The sequence below is a fragment of the Geotrypetes seraphini genome, chromosome 6 (assembly GCF_902459505.1).
Source record: "Geotrypetes seraphini chromosome 6, aGeoSer1.1, whole genome shotgun sequence".
In the NCBI taxonomy this organism is placed as follows: domain Eukaryota; kingdom Metazoa; phylum Chordata; class Amphibia; order Gymnophiona; family Dermophiidae; genus Geotrypetes; species Geotrypetes seraphini.
The window spans coordinates 151,417,743-151,435,499 of record NC_047089.1 but is presented as its reverse complement, the minus strand read 5'-3'; the positions used below and the strand labels follow the sequence as shown (position 1 = coordinate 151,435,499).

At 43.1% G+C, this 17,757-nt stretch overlaps 1 protein-coding gene across 2 annotated transcripts in view; it reads right to left on the bottom strand.

Annotated features, from left to right (window-relative positions):
* MRPS9 (mitochondrial ribosomal protein S9) overlaps nt 1-17,757 on the bottom strand; it is a 209,466-nt gene that overhangs the window by 121,392 nt on the left and 70,317 nt on the right. For both annotated transcript variants that reach the window (XM_033949660.1, XM_033949659.1), the window contains exons 3-4: nt 11,356-11,418; nt 11,236-11,266 (exon numbers count right to left, since the gene is read on the bottom strand). In XM_033949660.1, the coding sequence (XP_033805551.1) occupies nt 11,236-11,266; nt 11,356-11,418 (94 nt within the window). The remainder of the gene's footprint in view (nt 1-11,235; nt 11,267-11,355; nt 11,419-17,757) is intronic.

Here is a 17,757-nt window from a genome sequence, read left to right as displayed (position 1 = left end):
AGGCGCTGTTAGTGTGTGGTAAAAGTTAACGCGTGCATGTTATCCTATGCACTCGTTAGTAGTTAGCGCATGCGTGGATTTAGCACATCTTTGTAAAACTCACCAATTGACTGTTTTCTCAGAAAATCTTCTATAACTACACCCTCCTGAAGGAAAAAAAAAAGTTTGAAACATGTTAGTATTGTAAAAATGTAGATAATTCATCACAAGGGCAAACAAAGGTTTCAGTACATCATTCTCACCTATTCTGTCTATTTTAGTATTTGAACTTTGTCCAGGTGTAAGCTCTTCTGCTAGTTTGAACAGACCTACTCTGGCCTCTGGGAAACACAAGGGGAGTCATTAGCCACTCTGGGAACCTGAAATCAGGAGAAAAGGGGGAAAAGTGAAGACATATGTGGCAAAAATAAAAAGCAGCAGTCTCAGATTAACAGCTAGAATGAACAGAAGCAAAAACAAAAACCCAACACTGTTCTTTTTTATAATAAGGATACCTAACAATTATGACTCTAAAAAGATTTACCTTTAGCTCTATGAGGAAAAGCACTGCTATAGGTTCCACATAATCATGTAACTTGCATATCTATTTTGATGGCACCAAAGTTTCAAACAGCATGGGGTTTTTTTCAGCCAAGACTCCTGGAACCAATTATTATCATCACTAATTCTCAGACCTACTAATGACCCTGTGGAATGGAGAAAATTGTGGCAGATATCAGGGAGAGAAAAAGTTAATGGAGAATCACCATAAGCAGTAACACAAAATGGGAGCCTGAGCTTTTATCTAATAAAGATACTGAAATAGCTAGCAATATATCATTCTCACCTACATTTGTTCCTGGAAAGATAAAAAGGTTAGACAAACATCAAAATTGCAAATTACTATAGCTGCTAATGGTTCTATGAAATGGAGAGTTGTGGCAGATATAGGAATGAAAAGGTTAAAAGATAATCAAGAAAAGTAAAGTCTCAGAAATAAGCATTGACACAGAATAGGGGTCCTAAAAGAGAAAACACTGCTCTGATGGACCTTCTTATACTAAGCATGCCTAAGTAGCGTCTGACTTCATAGGCACCGTTTGGACTTCCCACCAGAAAACTTTCAAATCTGATTGGGCGTGCTTTAGGTGTGGTTTGGGCAAATACACCTGTCCTGACTTTTAATCAATTCTTTCCCTTCTCAAAGCTTTTACTAGAAGCCATTTGTCATCTTCTTAGTCTGTACCAAATTCTAAATGCAGCTCCCTCTCTAGCTCTATGCCTTAAGGTGCTGCTTTTATCTTCCATAGGTCAGGGGTTCACATCTTGAGTGCGGTTAGCAAATATTTGATATTCATTTTTCTACCAGAAAACCTTCAAACTCTTTGGCCATTCCTTTGCTTAAACATATTTGAGCTGATCTTTAAAATGATCTGCAGCAATTCTCAGATGTCTAAAGCAGCCTGTTCTCTCTTCCTAAACCCCCTCCCCCACCCCAATACACACTCCTCAAGCATGAAACCACAAACAGCCAAGCTGAATATACCAACAGGAATGTCTCTAGGGTACATCTCAAAAACATGTACCTTTCTTCAATATCTGTCCAAGCCCTCTGAAGTTTTAGTAAACTCTTCTATCCGTTGCCCTGTGCAGATATTGCATAGAAGGAAATCCATTTCTACCACAATGGCTTGTAGCAGAGAGAAGATGAATGTATCTGATGCACCTGTGCCTGCAAACTACAGAATGCTGATGAAAAACAGCAAAGTCCACCACTTATGAGAGCTGTTAGGATGCTGTTAAAATGAGTAAAGGTGAGGGTGGGATTTGAACCGGGGAGTTTCAGAAGATGGACAAGGTGCAACAAGGCACATTAACCTGGTGAGTCACAAATGGCATCTTTCTGTCAGAGGAGATGTTTCCTCCCATGACAACTTAGGATGTCCTAGCCATGGGAAAGACAAAATAAGTTTGCCTGGAAAGGGAAATGTGCTGCTAAAAACGGCAAAGTCTACCATCTAGACCCTCTTATGACAGCTAATAGGAAGCTGTTAAAATGAGTGAAGGTGGGATTTGAACTAGGAATTTTTAGATGGATAGAGTGCAACAAGGCGCATTAACCTGATGAGCCAGAAATGCTTTCTTTATGGTGATTGTGATATGATAGCTAATCAGATGATACATAGGCAGGTCAGTCAACTATTATATGAAAGGGCAGTGAGATCCACCTGAGTAGAAGCTGATGTAGCTCTATGGATTAAAGTACTGTGCTGATCATACAGAGGTTGTGAGTTCAACACCCAGCACATCTTTTAATTGTGGCATACTACCTTGAAGGTGCAGCTTGTTGATCTCACAATGAGGTCAGCTTTGTGAAGCTGAAGAGCTCCATTTTGCAATGAGGGAAAATGCATGTTAAGATCTGCATTTGTTTTCTCTCTTTTTAAGCGCTGATAAATGAAGTAATGTGTGCAATAATGATATGTTTTTCATGTTCTTTCTTTGCTTTCAAGAAAGAGCTGATTGCAGCACTGTTTATTGAGAAAAAAGGGGGTTCTTTTTAAGCAGGAAAGCCAAAGGTGGTGAAATGAGTAAATCATATTACTGTTTGGGCCGAAAAGTACTATGTTTTCCATGCAATATGTTTATATTAATGTGCTCTATTGATATGGTGGCTTAGTAAATCTATTAGGAGGGAGAAAGAAGAAAGAAAAAACATATTCAAACTCACTATAGGAAATATCATTGCAAAAGCTGAAATCATGCCTAATCTGTGTCCATAGGAAGTCTCTGACTAAGAAAGCTGAAACTCCATTGAAACGAAGCAAAAACTACACTTGACCAGCTTTTCCTTTGCCTACATTTTCCACACTGTTTAGACGCCCTCTGCCGCCTAACTAGCGTCTATGTGGTGCCTATCCTTAACCATGCCCACGTTATGCCCACGTCTACAAACTTAGATGTGACTGTTCCCTAAATCTGCGCCTATCTCGCATCTGTGCTCTAAGGACGCCTAACTCTGTCTAAGTCCCAATTAACGCTTGTTAAGACCCTTAAATAGCTCATTATCCACTTAAATTGGACGCCTAAAGCACGCCTAAAATTAGGCACAGTTTACAGAATCGGGGCCCAAATGTCCCTTAAGCTTGTTTTAGGTTTTTTGCCAAATATTCAGAAATTAATTTATACCACTTGGTGGCTTGATATCACTGAAAATCTGTCTGGAAACATAGACCCGGCAAACTATACTGGTTCATAAAGTTGTGCCGGTCAGGGAACCTTTTCTGAATGGCCTGTTTAAACTGTAAGCATTTATAACCTTGAGACTTTGATATACCAAATGATTGTCGTAACTGTAAAAAATCTACCATTTTCCCATTCAAAAATTCATCACCTAAAGTACATATGCCTGCCTGCAACCAATGTTTACAGTATAGCACAATATTGCTCAATACTGCACTTCTTCCCCAATCCTCACAGTCTCCCAAAGACAGGTTAAGCTCCGAAACGAGTCCTTTCCCCAGCCTTCTGAAGAAAGTCATCTGTGGCTGCTTCCGATGTTGGCGAACATGTTCCATGTGACACCCCGACCAGGAAACTCTAACATGACCTCTGATGTATAGGAAACTAGAATAGTGAAGTCTTCTCCTTATAACAATTTCGTAAAATTGAGCAGATATTAAAGACCTGAAAATTTCTTTATATCCAATCTCTGTTCTGAGAGCTGATCTTTCAGTATTCAGACATTCTTTATTAGCATCTCAGCTTCCAGTGTTAAACATATGACTATCAGACGTCTTGGCCCATATAACTAAGCCATTTCATTATGCATTGAGAGCATTCTAAACCGACACCATCAATATCAAATTAGAATTTGGACTCCAACTCCATGAAATAATGGTCTCCCCATGTAACTCTTATGAATCCAATGTGCCCATTCATTTTCCAGCATAAAAATCGCCATTTGAAATCAGTAGCAGTTACCGTTCTCCAAAAAATGAAATACGTATTCACCTGAGTTAGTAATAAAAATAAAAGAATGCGTGCCTCCAGAATGATTGAAGTTTTGCAAAATACTGTTTATTGAAAGATATGTTTGGAGTCATCATTCAAGATTTGGATCCTTACTGAAGACCTATTTATTTAAGAGGAATTTTAATTTGCATATAGGCTTGGTTGTTCCTTCCAGGATCCACTGACTAATGAATCTGTGTGGTCAGTTTTCCTATCAGTCCTAGTTTTTACTTTGATGCTCTGTACCTTAATGTTTTTTTTTCTTGTTAACTGGTATTTTGTTTCTGCTATGACTTTTTTTTTTTAAGTTCAATACTTTTTATTGAAATACCGTATTTTTCACTCCTTAAGACACACTTTTGCCATCCCCAAAAAGGGGGTGGAAATAAGGGTATGTGTTAAGGAGCAATTTTTTTTTTAACCCGTACTTTTTGTTATTTTTTTTTTTTTTGCATCCCAGCACACTTTCCGCACTCCTGCCTCGGTTCTCCTGCTCTCTTCCGGCAGCAGCACAGCGGTGCACGAGGCAGGTGTGCGCTTTTTGCGTGCCTTCCTGGTCCCATGTTGCACTCCGAATGGCTGCCGTCAGTTCTCATGAGTGCCACGAAAACTCACGGCAGCCATTCGGAGTGCAGCGGGGGACCAGGCAGTCACGCAAAAACACGCGCCTGCCTTGTGCACTGCTGTGCCGCTGCCAGAAGAGTGCAGGGGAACCGAGGCAGGAGCACGGAAAGCATACTGGGAACTGGGATGCAAAAAAAAGGTATGAGGGGGTTGGCTGCCACTACACATGCCTACCATTAGACGTGCCCACCACTAGATGTGCCCTGTACTCTGTCCTGGCCTACCACTAGACCACAGGGTATACCATTTGGTTCAGAAATTTTTTTTCTTGGTTTTTCCTCGTCTACAGGTGGATGCGTGTTATGGTCAGGTGCGTCTTATAGAGTGAAAAATACAGTATAACAATATAAGACAATAGTAGTGACCTTGTGCATAAATGAATTTCACAGGATTACAAGCAAGGTCAATGTACTTAATAATAACTATAACAGAAATACAAACTGAAACAAAAGACAAGATCTGGTTGATCATGAGTGTCTGAGAAGAGGAAGATAAGATATAATTCAATAATGGATTCTGAAATGAGGTGGTAAGGCTAGGACATACAATGCCATTATACGCTCCCTGAGGGTAGCTAATTTAGCTACCTTATTTTTATGTATTCATCAAGGGTGACCAAAGGTATGTAAAAGATTTAGTAGAATTCTTACACTCAGAAGCTATACGTTCATATTTTGCTGTCAAACATACTGTGTTCCATCATGTATTGTATTCAACAGCTGATAGATCCTTCCAGTTAGACAGGACCACTCTTATTATTTATTTATTTGGATTTTTATCCCGTCCTCCCAGTAGCTCAGAACGGTCTACAAATGAACATACACAGTGGGGAGTAACTAGACATATAAGTAATACAACAGGTTTAAGTGATTGGACTTATAGATTGTGGAGAGAATTAAATACAGGGAGAATACAGCAGAATGAGAGAAGGGGGAAATACAGTAGTTTAGTTTAAGGAAAGTTATATGTGTTTAGGTACAATTTGTCAGTGGAGAGAGTAAGAGAGGATTATACTGGAGATTGGGGAGGTGATAGGAGAGAGGAGGGGTGGGGCGTAAGGGGGGGAGAAGACAGAGGAGATCTTTAGTTGAAGAGGAGGGTCTTTACCGATTTACGGAATGTTAATAATGAGTTCTGTTGTCTGAGTTGAGGGGGGAGTTGGTTCCAGAGGTGTGGAATGAAGTGGCATTAATCTTGATTTGTTATCTGTGATAGGTAGCTGTGAAATGGATATGCCAGCTATTAAAAAGCAATATGAGAGAGGCTCAGATATCTCCAAGATTGAGGAAATAGTTGACCACCGTTTGACTCCAATAATCCTTTAACAATGGACAATCATATAAGTAACGTAATGATCTAGTTGGTTCTTTGCATGACTAATAGCAATCATCTGTAGTTGTTTTAAATTTAGCTAGTTTTAGAGGAGTCCAATACACTCTATGAAGCATTAAATAAGATGATTGGAGAATTGAAGTGAAGGAGTCAATTTTCCTAATTTTATTGATTACCATCACACATTCATAATGCGCCAAGGTTTCAGGTGGCTTCTACATAAAACAACTTCTACTGTTCCCATTAAATGGCTGTACTTCAAAAATGATTACAGGCATCTAACAACTTTAAAATACTTAATATTTATGTCCAAATCTAATAATGTTATCAAACAACATCAGCTACTCTCGTCAATCCAACTTACCTTCAAGGAAATAGAAGTTCAAGTTCAAGTTCAAGTTTAATTATTCTTAATGAATTGCCTATTTTAAATCACTAAGCGATGTACAAAACCTTAATACATACAAATTAATACCTAAATATATACAAATTAAATATTAGTGACCTTTTAAACTGAATTTTGTTAAAGATAAAAAAAATTAACATATTAAAGTACATGCACTTTATGCACCATGCAACATATTAAAGTACATGCAACTTATGCACCATTGTGGAGAAATGAAGACATAAAGATACAAGGCTATATTATAAACTGGAAAGCTTGGCAAACTGCTGGTATTTGGCAAATTGATCAGCTTTATTTTGGCAGCGAATGGTCATCTTATGATACTTTAAGCTCTCTGTATAAACTCTCTCCTATTTGTCATTACCAATGGCTTCAACTAAAGCACAAACACCATTTAACATCCACTACATGGAGTGACACTATACCCGATATTCTAAAGCTTTGTCACCAATTTGCTTTAAAAAAAAAAAGGGAAGCGGAGCCAGCTCTATGGGTGTTGAGCACCCTCAATATTGAGCAAACTCGGATCCAAGATGGCCACGGTCGTGGTTCACTGAGCAACCGCCCGCAAACCTTAACTTTGGAAAATTTCTTTTCTGGCGTTTTTCGCTGCGGACTTCTGAACATGCCCAAGAGGAGGGGAAAGGGAGCCTTTTCGGCCTCGCGGCGTCCCGGAATAGCCTCCTCTGGCAACATTGAAGAGTTGCTGAGACGGATGCAGGGCGCCATTGGAGCGTCGGTGTCGCCCCCGGCTGAGACACTTCCTGGCAACGGACTGGAGGCGTCTCTTCGGGCTCATGAGATCTCGTTGAGCCCCGACGTAAGAATCCCTCCTCCCAACCCTCGAGCCGCCAGTTCCCCGGGAGTGGGGAGACAGCCGGAAGTCGGCGTGAGCTCCCACCCAGAGGCTGCAGGGAACGGCGAGACAAACACCGACTCAGGCTCGCATGGATTGCAGCAGAGCCTGAGTGCACGTGAGGACATTACAACGCTGGGATCATCCCTGACACAGGAAGAACGGAGAGGAGAGGATCCTTTGGCTGGTGAGCCTAATTTTTCACTATCAAATTTGCAGACTTTTAATATTGTAAAGCCCCAAGAAGTTACACTGGAGGCTTTGTGGGATTTGATTGCCAATTTGGCTAGAACAGTAAATACTAATCATCTTCAAATAGAGGGGAAAATAAAAACTCAAGAGAAAGAAGTTCTTCAGATAAAACAAGACCTGGGAGAATCAAAATTAGATATCCAGAGTATTAAAGACCAACTTAAATCTTCCAAGTTGCTTCAGGACACTTTAATTAAAGATAATATAAATCTAAGAAGGAAGATAGAGACATTTGAAAATTTCTCTAGGAATAATAATTTAAGATTGATTAATTTTCCACGAATTTCAACAGTGACTCCAAGAGAAATGTTAAAACGGTATTTGCTGGAGATATTAGAAATATCGTAAGATTCATTACCTCCTTTCACCCAGGTCTATTATTTACCTAATAAAAATCAGGATCTTCAAGAAAAAACTCAGGGACCAATTGATGTATCTGCTTTACTTGAACTATCTGATAAAGAAGTTGCAATACCTGCTACATTGATTGTGACCTTGGCTATTACGTTGGATAAGAATTGGCTTTTGAGACTATTCTTCAAAAATAAAGAGAAAAAGTTTCTTGATTTAAAGATACAGATGTTCCCAGATTTGGCAAGAGATACACAAAGACGTAGAAAGGAGTTTCTATTATTAAAACCTGGAGTTTTGGCACTTGGGGGAGCTTTCTATCTTCGTCATCCCTGCAAATGTATAGTTCAATATAATTCTCAGAAATATGTTTTCTTTGAGCCAAACCAGTTGATGGCCCTTCTCTCCTTGTCCCGCCTGGAGAAGGGGAAAGAATGAGGGCTTCAAGATATTAGACGCCTGAACATCAGTTAACCACGTACCAATTATCTTTAATTAATATTTCTTTGTTAATTCCGTTTATTTTACATCATTGATCATATGGTGGACTTGAGAGATTATACAAAATTTGGTTTCTATGTAAAGTTATGAGGTTTTGTTTTTTTTTTGTTCTTTTGTTGTAATCACTTTCTGTACAAGATTTATCTTAATTTGTTAATTTGAAATTTATAAATAAATAATTAAAAAAAAAAAAGGGAAGCTTCTAACAGGTACAAATTTTTGCAAGAACAAAAATCCACTAGACCAAGTAGTGTGGAGGAAGCATGGAATAAAGACTTCAACATTAGCATCGATGATATTGCATGGCAAAAGATCTGGATTATTCCATATCTTTATATAGCAATCGTGCTATGACTTTTAATTATTTGATTTTAATTTGTGAACCTCTCATTACATCAAGCCAATAACCCATAAATTGTAAATCATGACTGAGGGGTGAATCTAGAACAGGGGTGGGCAAACTTTTTGACTCGTGGGCCACAATGGGTTCTTAAATTTGACAGGGGGATGTGTCTGATGCTGTAGGAGGAAACAGCAATGATTAACAACAAAGAAAAGAAATAAAGAAAGACTCCCCCAAAGGGCACCAAGAAGTGCACGGATGTTGCCGTGATGACATCACGTGCATGCGTGACTTCATCCCATTGACATTCGCGCATGCGTAGAGGCCTTCCAGACGGGCCCTGAGATTCCAGTAGGGGGTGCCAGCAGGGAAGAAGGCAGGAGAGCACTGGCGTCAGCTGACTGCCTACAGCAGTGTTTCTCAACTAATTCAAGCTACATACCCCCAACCACAGACCTCCCAAGCTCTGCCCCAGATCCTGCCCCTTTACTAATTGTAATGCAATTTTTTCCTTTCATTATTTATATACACACAGCAGATATAAATTCTCAAAACTGACACATTTCGATCACTAAATTGAAAATAAAATAGTTTTTCCTACCTTTGTTGTCTGGTGATTTAATTAGTTTCTGGTTGGACTTCCTTCTGACTGTGCATCCAACATTTCTTTCACAATCCAGCCCAATTCCCTTTGGGTCCAGGTTTTTATCTCTTCCCTATGCTTACCCTCCCTAGATCCACTGTCAGTTCTCCTTTGTACCTACCACCACCTTTGTTCCAGGTTTCCCTTTCTCTCCCTCTTCTGTTATGATCTTCCATCTCTCTGTTCTTCCTCAGGGTCTCTCCCCCTCTGTCTCTTCTGTCTGCACCTCCCATAGTTCAGCATCTGCTTCCTGTCTTTCCCCTTTGGTTCAGGAGGCCTCTCTTTCTCCGTCTTTCTTCTGAACCCCCCCCAATGTCCAGCATCTGCCTCTTGTCTTTCCCCTTTGGTCCAGGCCTCTCTTTCTGTGTCTTTCTTCTACTTAACACCCCCCCCCCAAGCATTTGTTCTCCTTTCTTCCATGTCTTTCTCTGCTTCCTCCTTCCCTGGTCGATAATCTTTCCACCTCTCTGCAGTATCTTATACACTCCCAAGTCCAACATCTGCCCCCTCTCTTCTGCCTCCCCTTTGTTTCAGGTTTCTCCCTCTCTCTGTCTTCCTTCTGCTAAAATTTTGAGTCCTCCCACCTTTGATCCAGGTCTTTCTGTCTCTCTCTCTCTTTGTCTTTCCCCTCCCCAGGGCCTGGCATCTGTCTCTCCTCGGTTCAGGGTGTTTCCCCTCTCTACCCCCTCTAGTCCAGCATCTGCCCTGTCTTCCACCTCTCTTTTGGTTCAAGTCTGCTTTCCCACCCCTCAAGGTCCTTTTCTGCCCCTGGTGTCCAGATCTAGTGTCTCTGGCAATTCCCATCCAGCCAGGGCCCTTGCAATGGGCGGGGCCTTACCTCCGCTGCTTCCCACACCCAGCGAGGTCATCTTCTGCGCTGTGACCACCACCGCCACTTATTGAGGACCAACATTTAAAGCTAATTATGGCAGCCCGTAGAGTGAACCTATGAGGCTGCTGTCAGTCTCCGCAGCACGTTCCAACTGCCACGGTCCCGCCCCTCCTCCAATGTCAGGGGCGGGACCGTGGCAGAGGGAACGTGCTGTGGAGACTGACAGCAGCCTGCTAGGTTCACTCTGCAGGCTGCTGTAATTAGCTTTAAAGGTGAGACTAGGGGAGAATCTGGAGGACGTTGAGGACAGGAGAGTGGAGTAAGAGCTGTATCGGCTGGGCTAAGGCAGACATGGGCAAACTATGGCCGCCTCTGACGCTCCGGGCAGGATTAAAAAAACTAAATGGGCTGGATATGGCTCGCGGGCCATAGTTTGCCCATATCTGATCTAAAACTAGGGTATAGCTTTAGTATTTATGAATATAGGTTTGAATTGGAGCTGATAGAGACTCTAAGTGGTCAGATCAAAGATACAGAATAAACACAGAGCTGCTGGAAGTGATAAAGACTGCTGAAAATAAAGTATTTACATTTTAAAGATACCATTTTCTTGAAAACAGATTCCCTCAACAGTCTATAAGGTGGATCATTGAGGAAGTTTACTGGCAATGCTACCTTAGGATGCAGTCTGTTACTAATAGAAAATCCTCTGTTAATGAGAGGGAAAATTGCCAATTAAAGATTTCATGTGTTTGTTGTTAATGTTTGGATACCAAGAAGTATATAAATATTATACATAAAAAGAAAAGAAGAACTGGTATTAAGAAGGATGTTGAAATTCTGCAGCACTAACTCAATTGGGTTAAATGCAATCTGTAGGCCTCACTCACTGTGACTGATGAGAAGATTCAGTGTGTAATCAAGAAAAAAACAACAGAATTGATGCTCATGGGAGGATAGCTAGGAAGAAATCATTGCTCTCTAAAAAGAAAATGGGCTGCTGTCTCAGGTTTCAACAAAGAGCATCTAGATGACCCATAGGACTTCTGGAATATTACTGTAGATGAATAAGAAATTTTCCTTGAGTTTTGTGTACACTTACCTCTTTGCTTTGGAAAAACGTTGAGTGGGTGCTGTAAAGACAACCCAAGATACATTAGCATATAAAACTTACGAGATCTTTAAAAAGAGAGTAAAAGAATGCATGTATTAGTGTTATTACCTTCATAAGAGGTCTTGCTTTTGAATTAAATAAGCCAGAGGGGAAGATGTATTTTATTGCATGCTGCAAGACATAAAAATATAAAGTATACACTTTAAACAGAAGAAACCATATCAATGCAATCAAATATGATTCCCTTAGGATAACCTGTAACAATTTATAAAGAAATACAGAGACAGAATCATATGCTCACATAAAATATATTTGTGTTATTTTCTTTCCAATTAACATTGTTACTTTGTGAGCCAAATTTTATTGTACCAAATGGACATAAAATCTCATATCTTTCTACAATGAATCCAGAGATGCTTCACAATTCAAACCTCACTTATACCTGAGTCATAGGGGAAAACACCCTCCAGGGATTCAAGACAAAGTTAGACAAGTTCCTACTGAACCAGAATGTACATAGTTAGGGCTAGTCTCAGTTAGGGCGCTGGTCTTTGACCAAAGGGCCGCCGCGTGAGCGGACTGCTGGGCACGATGGACCACTGGTCTGACCCAACAGCGGCAATTCTTATGGCATTAGATAATGCTTTGCTTAATTGGAACAACAAGCAATCTACAGTAACTTAAAGAACAGAGTAGTTAAATACACTCTTCACCCCTCTGTAGAATGTTCGCTGTTGAACACGAATGGCCATTTCTGTTCTGCCTGCCTGTCTTTTTCAGTGGCATGGAAGTTTTGGATATACTGTACATCTATTTGTGAAAGATATATTGATTTAAACTCTTCTTCTGATGTAGCAGCGTGAGCGTGCGAAACAGAGGTGCCTGCTGTTGGGAGAAAGCAGTTTGTGGCACATAGAGAATGAAAGTATATTTTGCCACTTACTCAGATAAGTTTTTTTCACGCTTCTTAGAAATACATTAAAACAGTGTACAGTAAAACCTTGGTTTATGAGCATAAGTCGTTCCAAAACCATGCTTGTAATCCAAAATACTCGTATATCAAAGCAAATTTCCCCATAAGAAATAATGGAAACTCAGATGATTCGTTCAACAACCCAAAAATTTTAATACAAAATACTATACATACTTGTATTGCAAGACCTCACTCATTTAGAACAGTCACTATACTCCCGCAATGTCAGAGAGAAAAGAACCATCGGCTCAATTGTGATGAAGTATTGCAAGACTTTGCTTGTTTAGAGCAGTCACTACACTCCTGCAGGGTCAGAGAGAGAAGAACCATTGCTTCAGTTGTGATGTGAGTATACTGTAAGTACTTGTATTGCAAGACCTTGCGTGTATATCGAGTTAAAATTTAATAAAATGTTTTGCTTGTCTTGCAAAACACTTGCAAACCAAGTTACTTGCAATCCAAGGTTTTACTGTATTTCAAATTGGACTATGAATTACCCAGCTGTAGCCATTTTGTTTTTGATGTTTTTTGCAGTTAGATTCAAATAATCAACCTGTTTGGAAACACACTATTTGAAACTAAAGGTTTATGAATGCATGAAAAGTCTGCAATTTATCTTTGTGTGGCGTTTTTTTCAGACCAATGATGATACAGACTGCTTAGGGTACAGTGCAGTCCCAGCGGTCTGTGCAAGAGGTCTGTTTTTCTCCACTTTTTTGTGCTTATTATTTCTGATGTGTTATGATATGATTGGATGAATACATGACTGCAAGAACAGATCCACAGCTCGTCTATTTAACTTTTGTTTATATGAAGTAACAGCCCACAAAAAAAAACATGTTACTACCGAGGTGTCAACATTCTGGTTATACTGACTATTACTTTGATCCAATATCAACAATGTGGTGCTGGTGGCTGGCCAAGCCCCCTAACCACAGTTTTGTAAGAATAGCTTGGAGCAGTTGCCTTCATTACTAGCATGACAGCAACAGGAGTCCTTTAAAAAGAACGGCAGCTTTTTTTTTACAACTGGCTGCTTGTCAAAAGAAGCATTTCATGCTTGTTTTTACACACATTCAGGATGCTTTCTCTGTGCTGCCTAACAGCAGTAAAAGATCCATAAATAGTGTTTGTTGTCCATGGATTGCAGGAATTCAAGACTGTAAACTTGTCTGGCTTACACTGTCGGTACATCATCATCTGATTTTCACTGCTGCTGAGACAAAAGGCATAACAAAACTGTGTAAAGCTGGGTAGTCATGACAAACAGCTCTGGCTGGTGGACACTGACCTTTTACGAAACCATTCTACAACTGATTTTCTTTTTGGGGTGGGGAAGGGGAGTTACGATATAGGGAATGTCATGAATATCTAATAAAAAGAAGAGGTAATATTAAAATTTTCTTTTACCTTTAAAAGCAAAGAGGAAGAGGAAAATACATTTTCAATTCCAAAAGACCATTTTTAATTAATTAATTAAATTTGATTTCTATCCCGTACTCCCAGTAGTTCAGAACGGGTTACATTCACAGTGGAATACATTTGGACAATACAAAGACTATACAGCAACTTAACTATAGGTTAAGAATGGAGAAGTGGGTGCAGGAGGAAGGGGGAATTTTAGGGAGCGATGGGGGTTGATTACAGTTGGAATTTTAGTTGAAGAGGAGGGTCTTTACAGCTTTCCAGAAGGTCATCAATGAGTTCTGTAATCTGATTTGCGGGAGGAGTTGGTTCCAGAGTTGGGGGATGAAGTGGCTATAGGAGTGTTTGCGGGCAGTTTCTGACAGGAGAGACCTTCCTGGGGGGATGCATAGGCGTTTCTCCGTTTCAGAGCAGAGGAGGCGGGTGGGGATATATAGGGTTAGCTTGGATCCTATGTAGGCTGCGGTGGTAGCGGTGGTAAATTCTTTTATGCGCTATTACCAGGGCCTTGAATGTACAGAGTTGGTTGATCAGAAGCCAGTGCTCTGTGCGGAGGTCTGGGGAGATGGGGTCGCGGTAGTTGAGGCTATTTAGGAGGCGGATTACTGCGTTTTGTACACGCTGGAGGCATTTGAGATCTTTTTTGGCCACTCTGTTAAATAGGGAGTTGCAGTAATCCATCCTGGAGAGAACATAGGCGTAGAGGAGTTGGGCTCGGTCTGGTTTGGAGATGTAGGGTTTGATCCATTTTAGTTGGCGGAGGTAGTAGAATACAGCAGTTACTTACCATAACAGGTATTTTCTGGGGACAGCAGGCAGATGTTCTCACAGATGTCATCCACAGAGCCTGGTACAGACAGTGCTAAAAAAGTGTACTGTCACTTTAAGCTTTAGAAAGCTTTGAGACTACCCGCACCGCGCTTGTGCCTTCCCACCCGACGCCAGCTCTTGAGGTCGTCAGTTCTATGCCCAAGTGAAGAAGCCAACTAGGTGAAGAATATTTGCCTGCTGTCCCCGGATAACACCTATTGCGGTAAAATAAAAGGAAAAGGTATAGGAGAAAACATCAGGGAAGTTGGGTTGTCTGGAACAAGTCTCTTTGCTTTTTTTATTTTTTATTATCAATCATAATAAGCGTCTTTGAAGATAAAAACTTTGATTGGATTTAAAGTTATTTAAACTAGTTTCTTGCCATAGGGTTAGGGGAAGGGCATTCTATAATGCTGGCACAACTACCAAGTAAATGGTGTTGTATTGTAGAACAGCCGTCAGTTTGAGGGGATAGTCAGAAGAAGTTGAGATGATCTCAGTGACCTTGAGGATGCATAAGGAATGAAAAGCCTGTCAATGAACTTGGGAAAGTGACTGAGTTGAACTTTAAATGTTAGTAAAAGAGTTTTGAATGAGATTCTGTGAGTGATGGGTAACCAATGAGCTTTTTTAAGAAGAGGGGAAAACATGGTCAAATTTTAATAGCTGTATTTTGAATTATCTGTAATCTCCTGATCTGTTTTGGGGTGATTCTTTGATAAAGGGAATTGCAATAGTCTAAGGTGGAAATGACCAAGGAATGGATAAGAATATTGAAAGATGAAATGCGGCAGGATCTGGGTTCCTTGAAAGTATAAGGGTTTAGATATAGTATTTGGTTTAGAGGTGATTCTGGACACTTTCCTTTCCATGGATACTCAAATCAGGATGGTGACCAAACGAGCCTGCTTTCATTTTATATTTGTATGCATTCTTAGAATGCATTCCTTAGTGTTTCAAGACTGTTACGTAGGCACCAGTGATAAGCCCCTTGGATTACTGCAATGTGTTTAGTTTGTTTATTCAGGGACTTATTCCATCCATATTTACATCCTTGAAAAACAGGAAAACAAGGCAATTTACAACAATAGAAAAAAGAGAAAAAGTCCATTCTGGACAGTTTAACTTCCCTTAAAGGCAGCAGAAAATACATGGGCCTTTAAGGCAGTCTTAAAATAATATGGTTTGGATCTGTCTGAAAGAGCATGGAGAGAGATTCCATCTGAAAAGCACAACACAAGAAATCAGTATCTTGTTGCTTCTAATATGCAGTGAGAGAGGAAAGGATGGAAAAGTGATTGATATGTTGCAAGCTAACAAGAGACTGGTGTGAGAGGGAACAAAAAGATCTGAAAGATAAGATGATGTGTGAGCATTTAACCTTATCCCTTCCAATTGACCCTAAATTCAAACCTCAATTGAAGCCTGTGGAGAATGGGATGAATACACATATTCTAAATGTGTTTCTGAGATATATATATATATATATATACAGTGGTGCCTCGCATAACGGACGCCTCGCACAGCGAACGCTGCGCACAACGAACTTTATGTCTTGATTCGTACAACGAACTTCGTTTCACACAACGAAGTCGCCCGAGCTGCATCCTTCCGCGCAGGCACTGCGCTTAACTGCCCTCTCTCCGCCAGGCTCCCTCTTGCCCCCCCCCCGACTCCCCGACACGATCGGGGCAAGAGGGAGCCCAAGCCCTCTTGCCCCCCCGACTCCCCGACACGATCGGGGCAAGAGGGAGCTCAAGCCCTCTTGCCCCCCCGACACGATCGGGGGCAAGAGGGAGCCCAAGCCCTCTTGCCCCCCCGACTCCCCGACACGATCGGGGCAAGAGGGAGCTCAAGCCCTCTTGCCCCCCCGACTCCCCGACACGATCGGGGCAAGAGGGAGCCCAAGCCCTCTTGCCCCCCCGACTGCCCCGACACGATCGGGGGCAAGAGGGAGCTCAAGCCCTCTTGCCCCCCCCCGACTCCCCGACACGATCGGGGCAAGAGGGAGCCCAAGCCCTCTATGCCCCCCCCGACTCCCCGACACGATCGGGGCCAGGAGGGAGCCCAAGTCCTCCTGGCCACGGCGACCCCCTAACCCCACCCTGCACTACATTACGGGCAGGAGGGATCCCAGGCCCTCCTGCCCTCGACGCAAACCCCCCCCTCCCCCCAACGACCGCCCCCCCCCAAGAACCTCCGACCGCCCCCCAGCCGACCCGCGACCCCCTGGCCGACCCCCACGACACCCCCAAACCCCCTTCCCCGTACCTTTCTGTAGTTGGCCGGACAGACGGGAGCCAAACCCGCCTGTCCGGCAGGCAGCCAACGACGGAATGAGGCCGGATTGGCCCATCCGTCCCAAAGCTCCGCCTACTGGTGGGGCCTAAGGCGCCTGGGGCCAATCAGAATAGGCCCGGGAGCCTTAGGGTCCCTCCTGGGGGCGGGGCCTGAGGCACATGGGCCCAACCCGACCATGTGCCTCAGGCCCTGCCCCCAGGAGGGACCTAAGGCTCCCGGGCCTATTCTGATTGGTCCAGGCGCCTTAGGCCCCACCAGTAGGCGGAGCTTTGGGACGGATGGGCCAATCCGGCCTCATTCCGTCGTATGGCTGCCTGCCGGACAGGCGGGTTTGGCTCCCGTCTGTCCGGCCAACTACAGAAAGGTACGGGGAAGGGGGTTGGGGGTGTCGTGGGGTCGGCCAGGGGGGTCGCGGGTCGGCTGGGGGGGCGGTCGGAGGTTCTTGGGGGGGGCGTTCGTTGGGGGGAGGGGGGGTTTGCGTCGAGGGCAGGAGGGCCTGGGATCCCTCCTGCCCGTAATGTAGTGCAGGGTGGGGTTAGGGGGTCGCCGTGGCCAGGAGGACTTGGGCTCCCTCCTGGCCCGATATTGTCGGGGAGTTGGGGAATCGGCGGGGCAAGAGGGCTTGGGCTCCCTCTTGCCCCGATCGTGTCGGGGAGTCGGGGGGGCAAGAGGGCTCGGGCTCCCTCTTGCCCCGATCGTGTCGGGGAGTCGGGGGGGCAAGGGGGCTTGGGCTCCCTCTTGCCCCGATCGTGTCGGGGAGTCGGGGGGGGGGCAAGAGGGCTTGGGCTCCCTCTTGCCCCGATCGTGTCGGGGAGTCGGGGGGGGCAAGAGGGCTTGGGCTCCCTCTTGCCCCGATCGTGTCGGGGAGTCGGGGGGCAAGAGGGCTTTGGGCTCCCTCTTGCCCCGATCGTGTCGGGGAGTCGGGGGGGCAAGAGGGCTTGAGCTCCCTCATTGCCCCGATCGTGTCGGGGGTGCCAGGGACCACACGGAGTCACCCACCG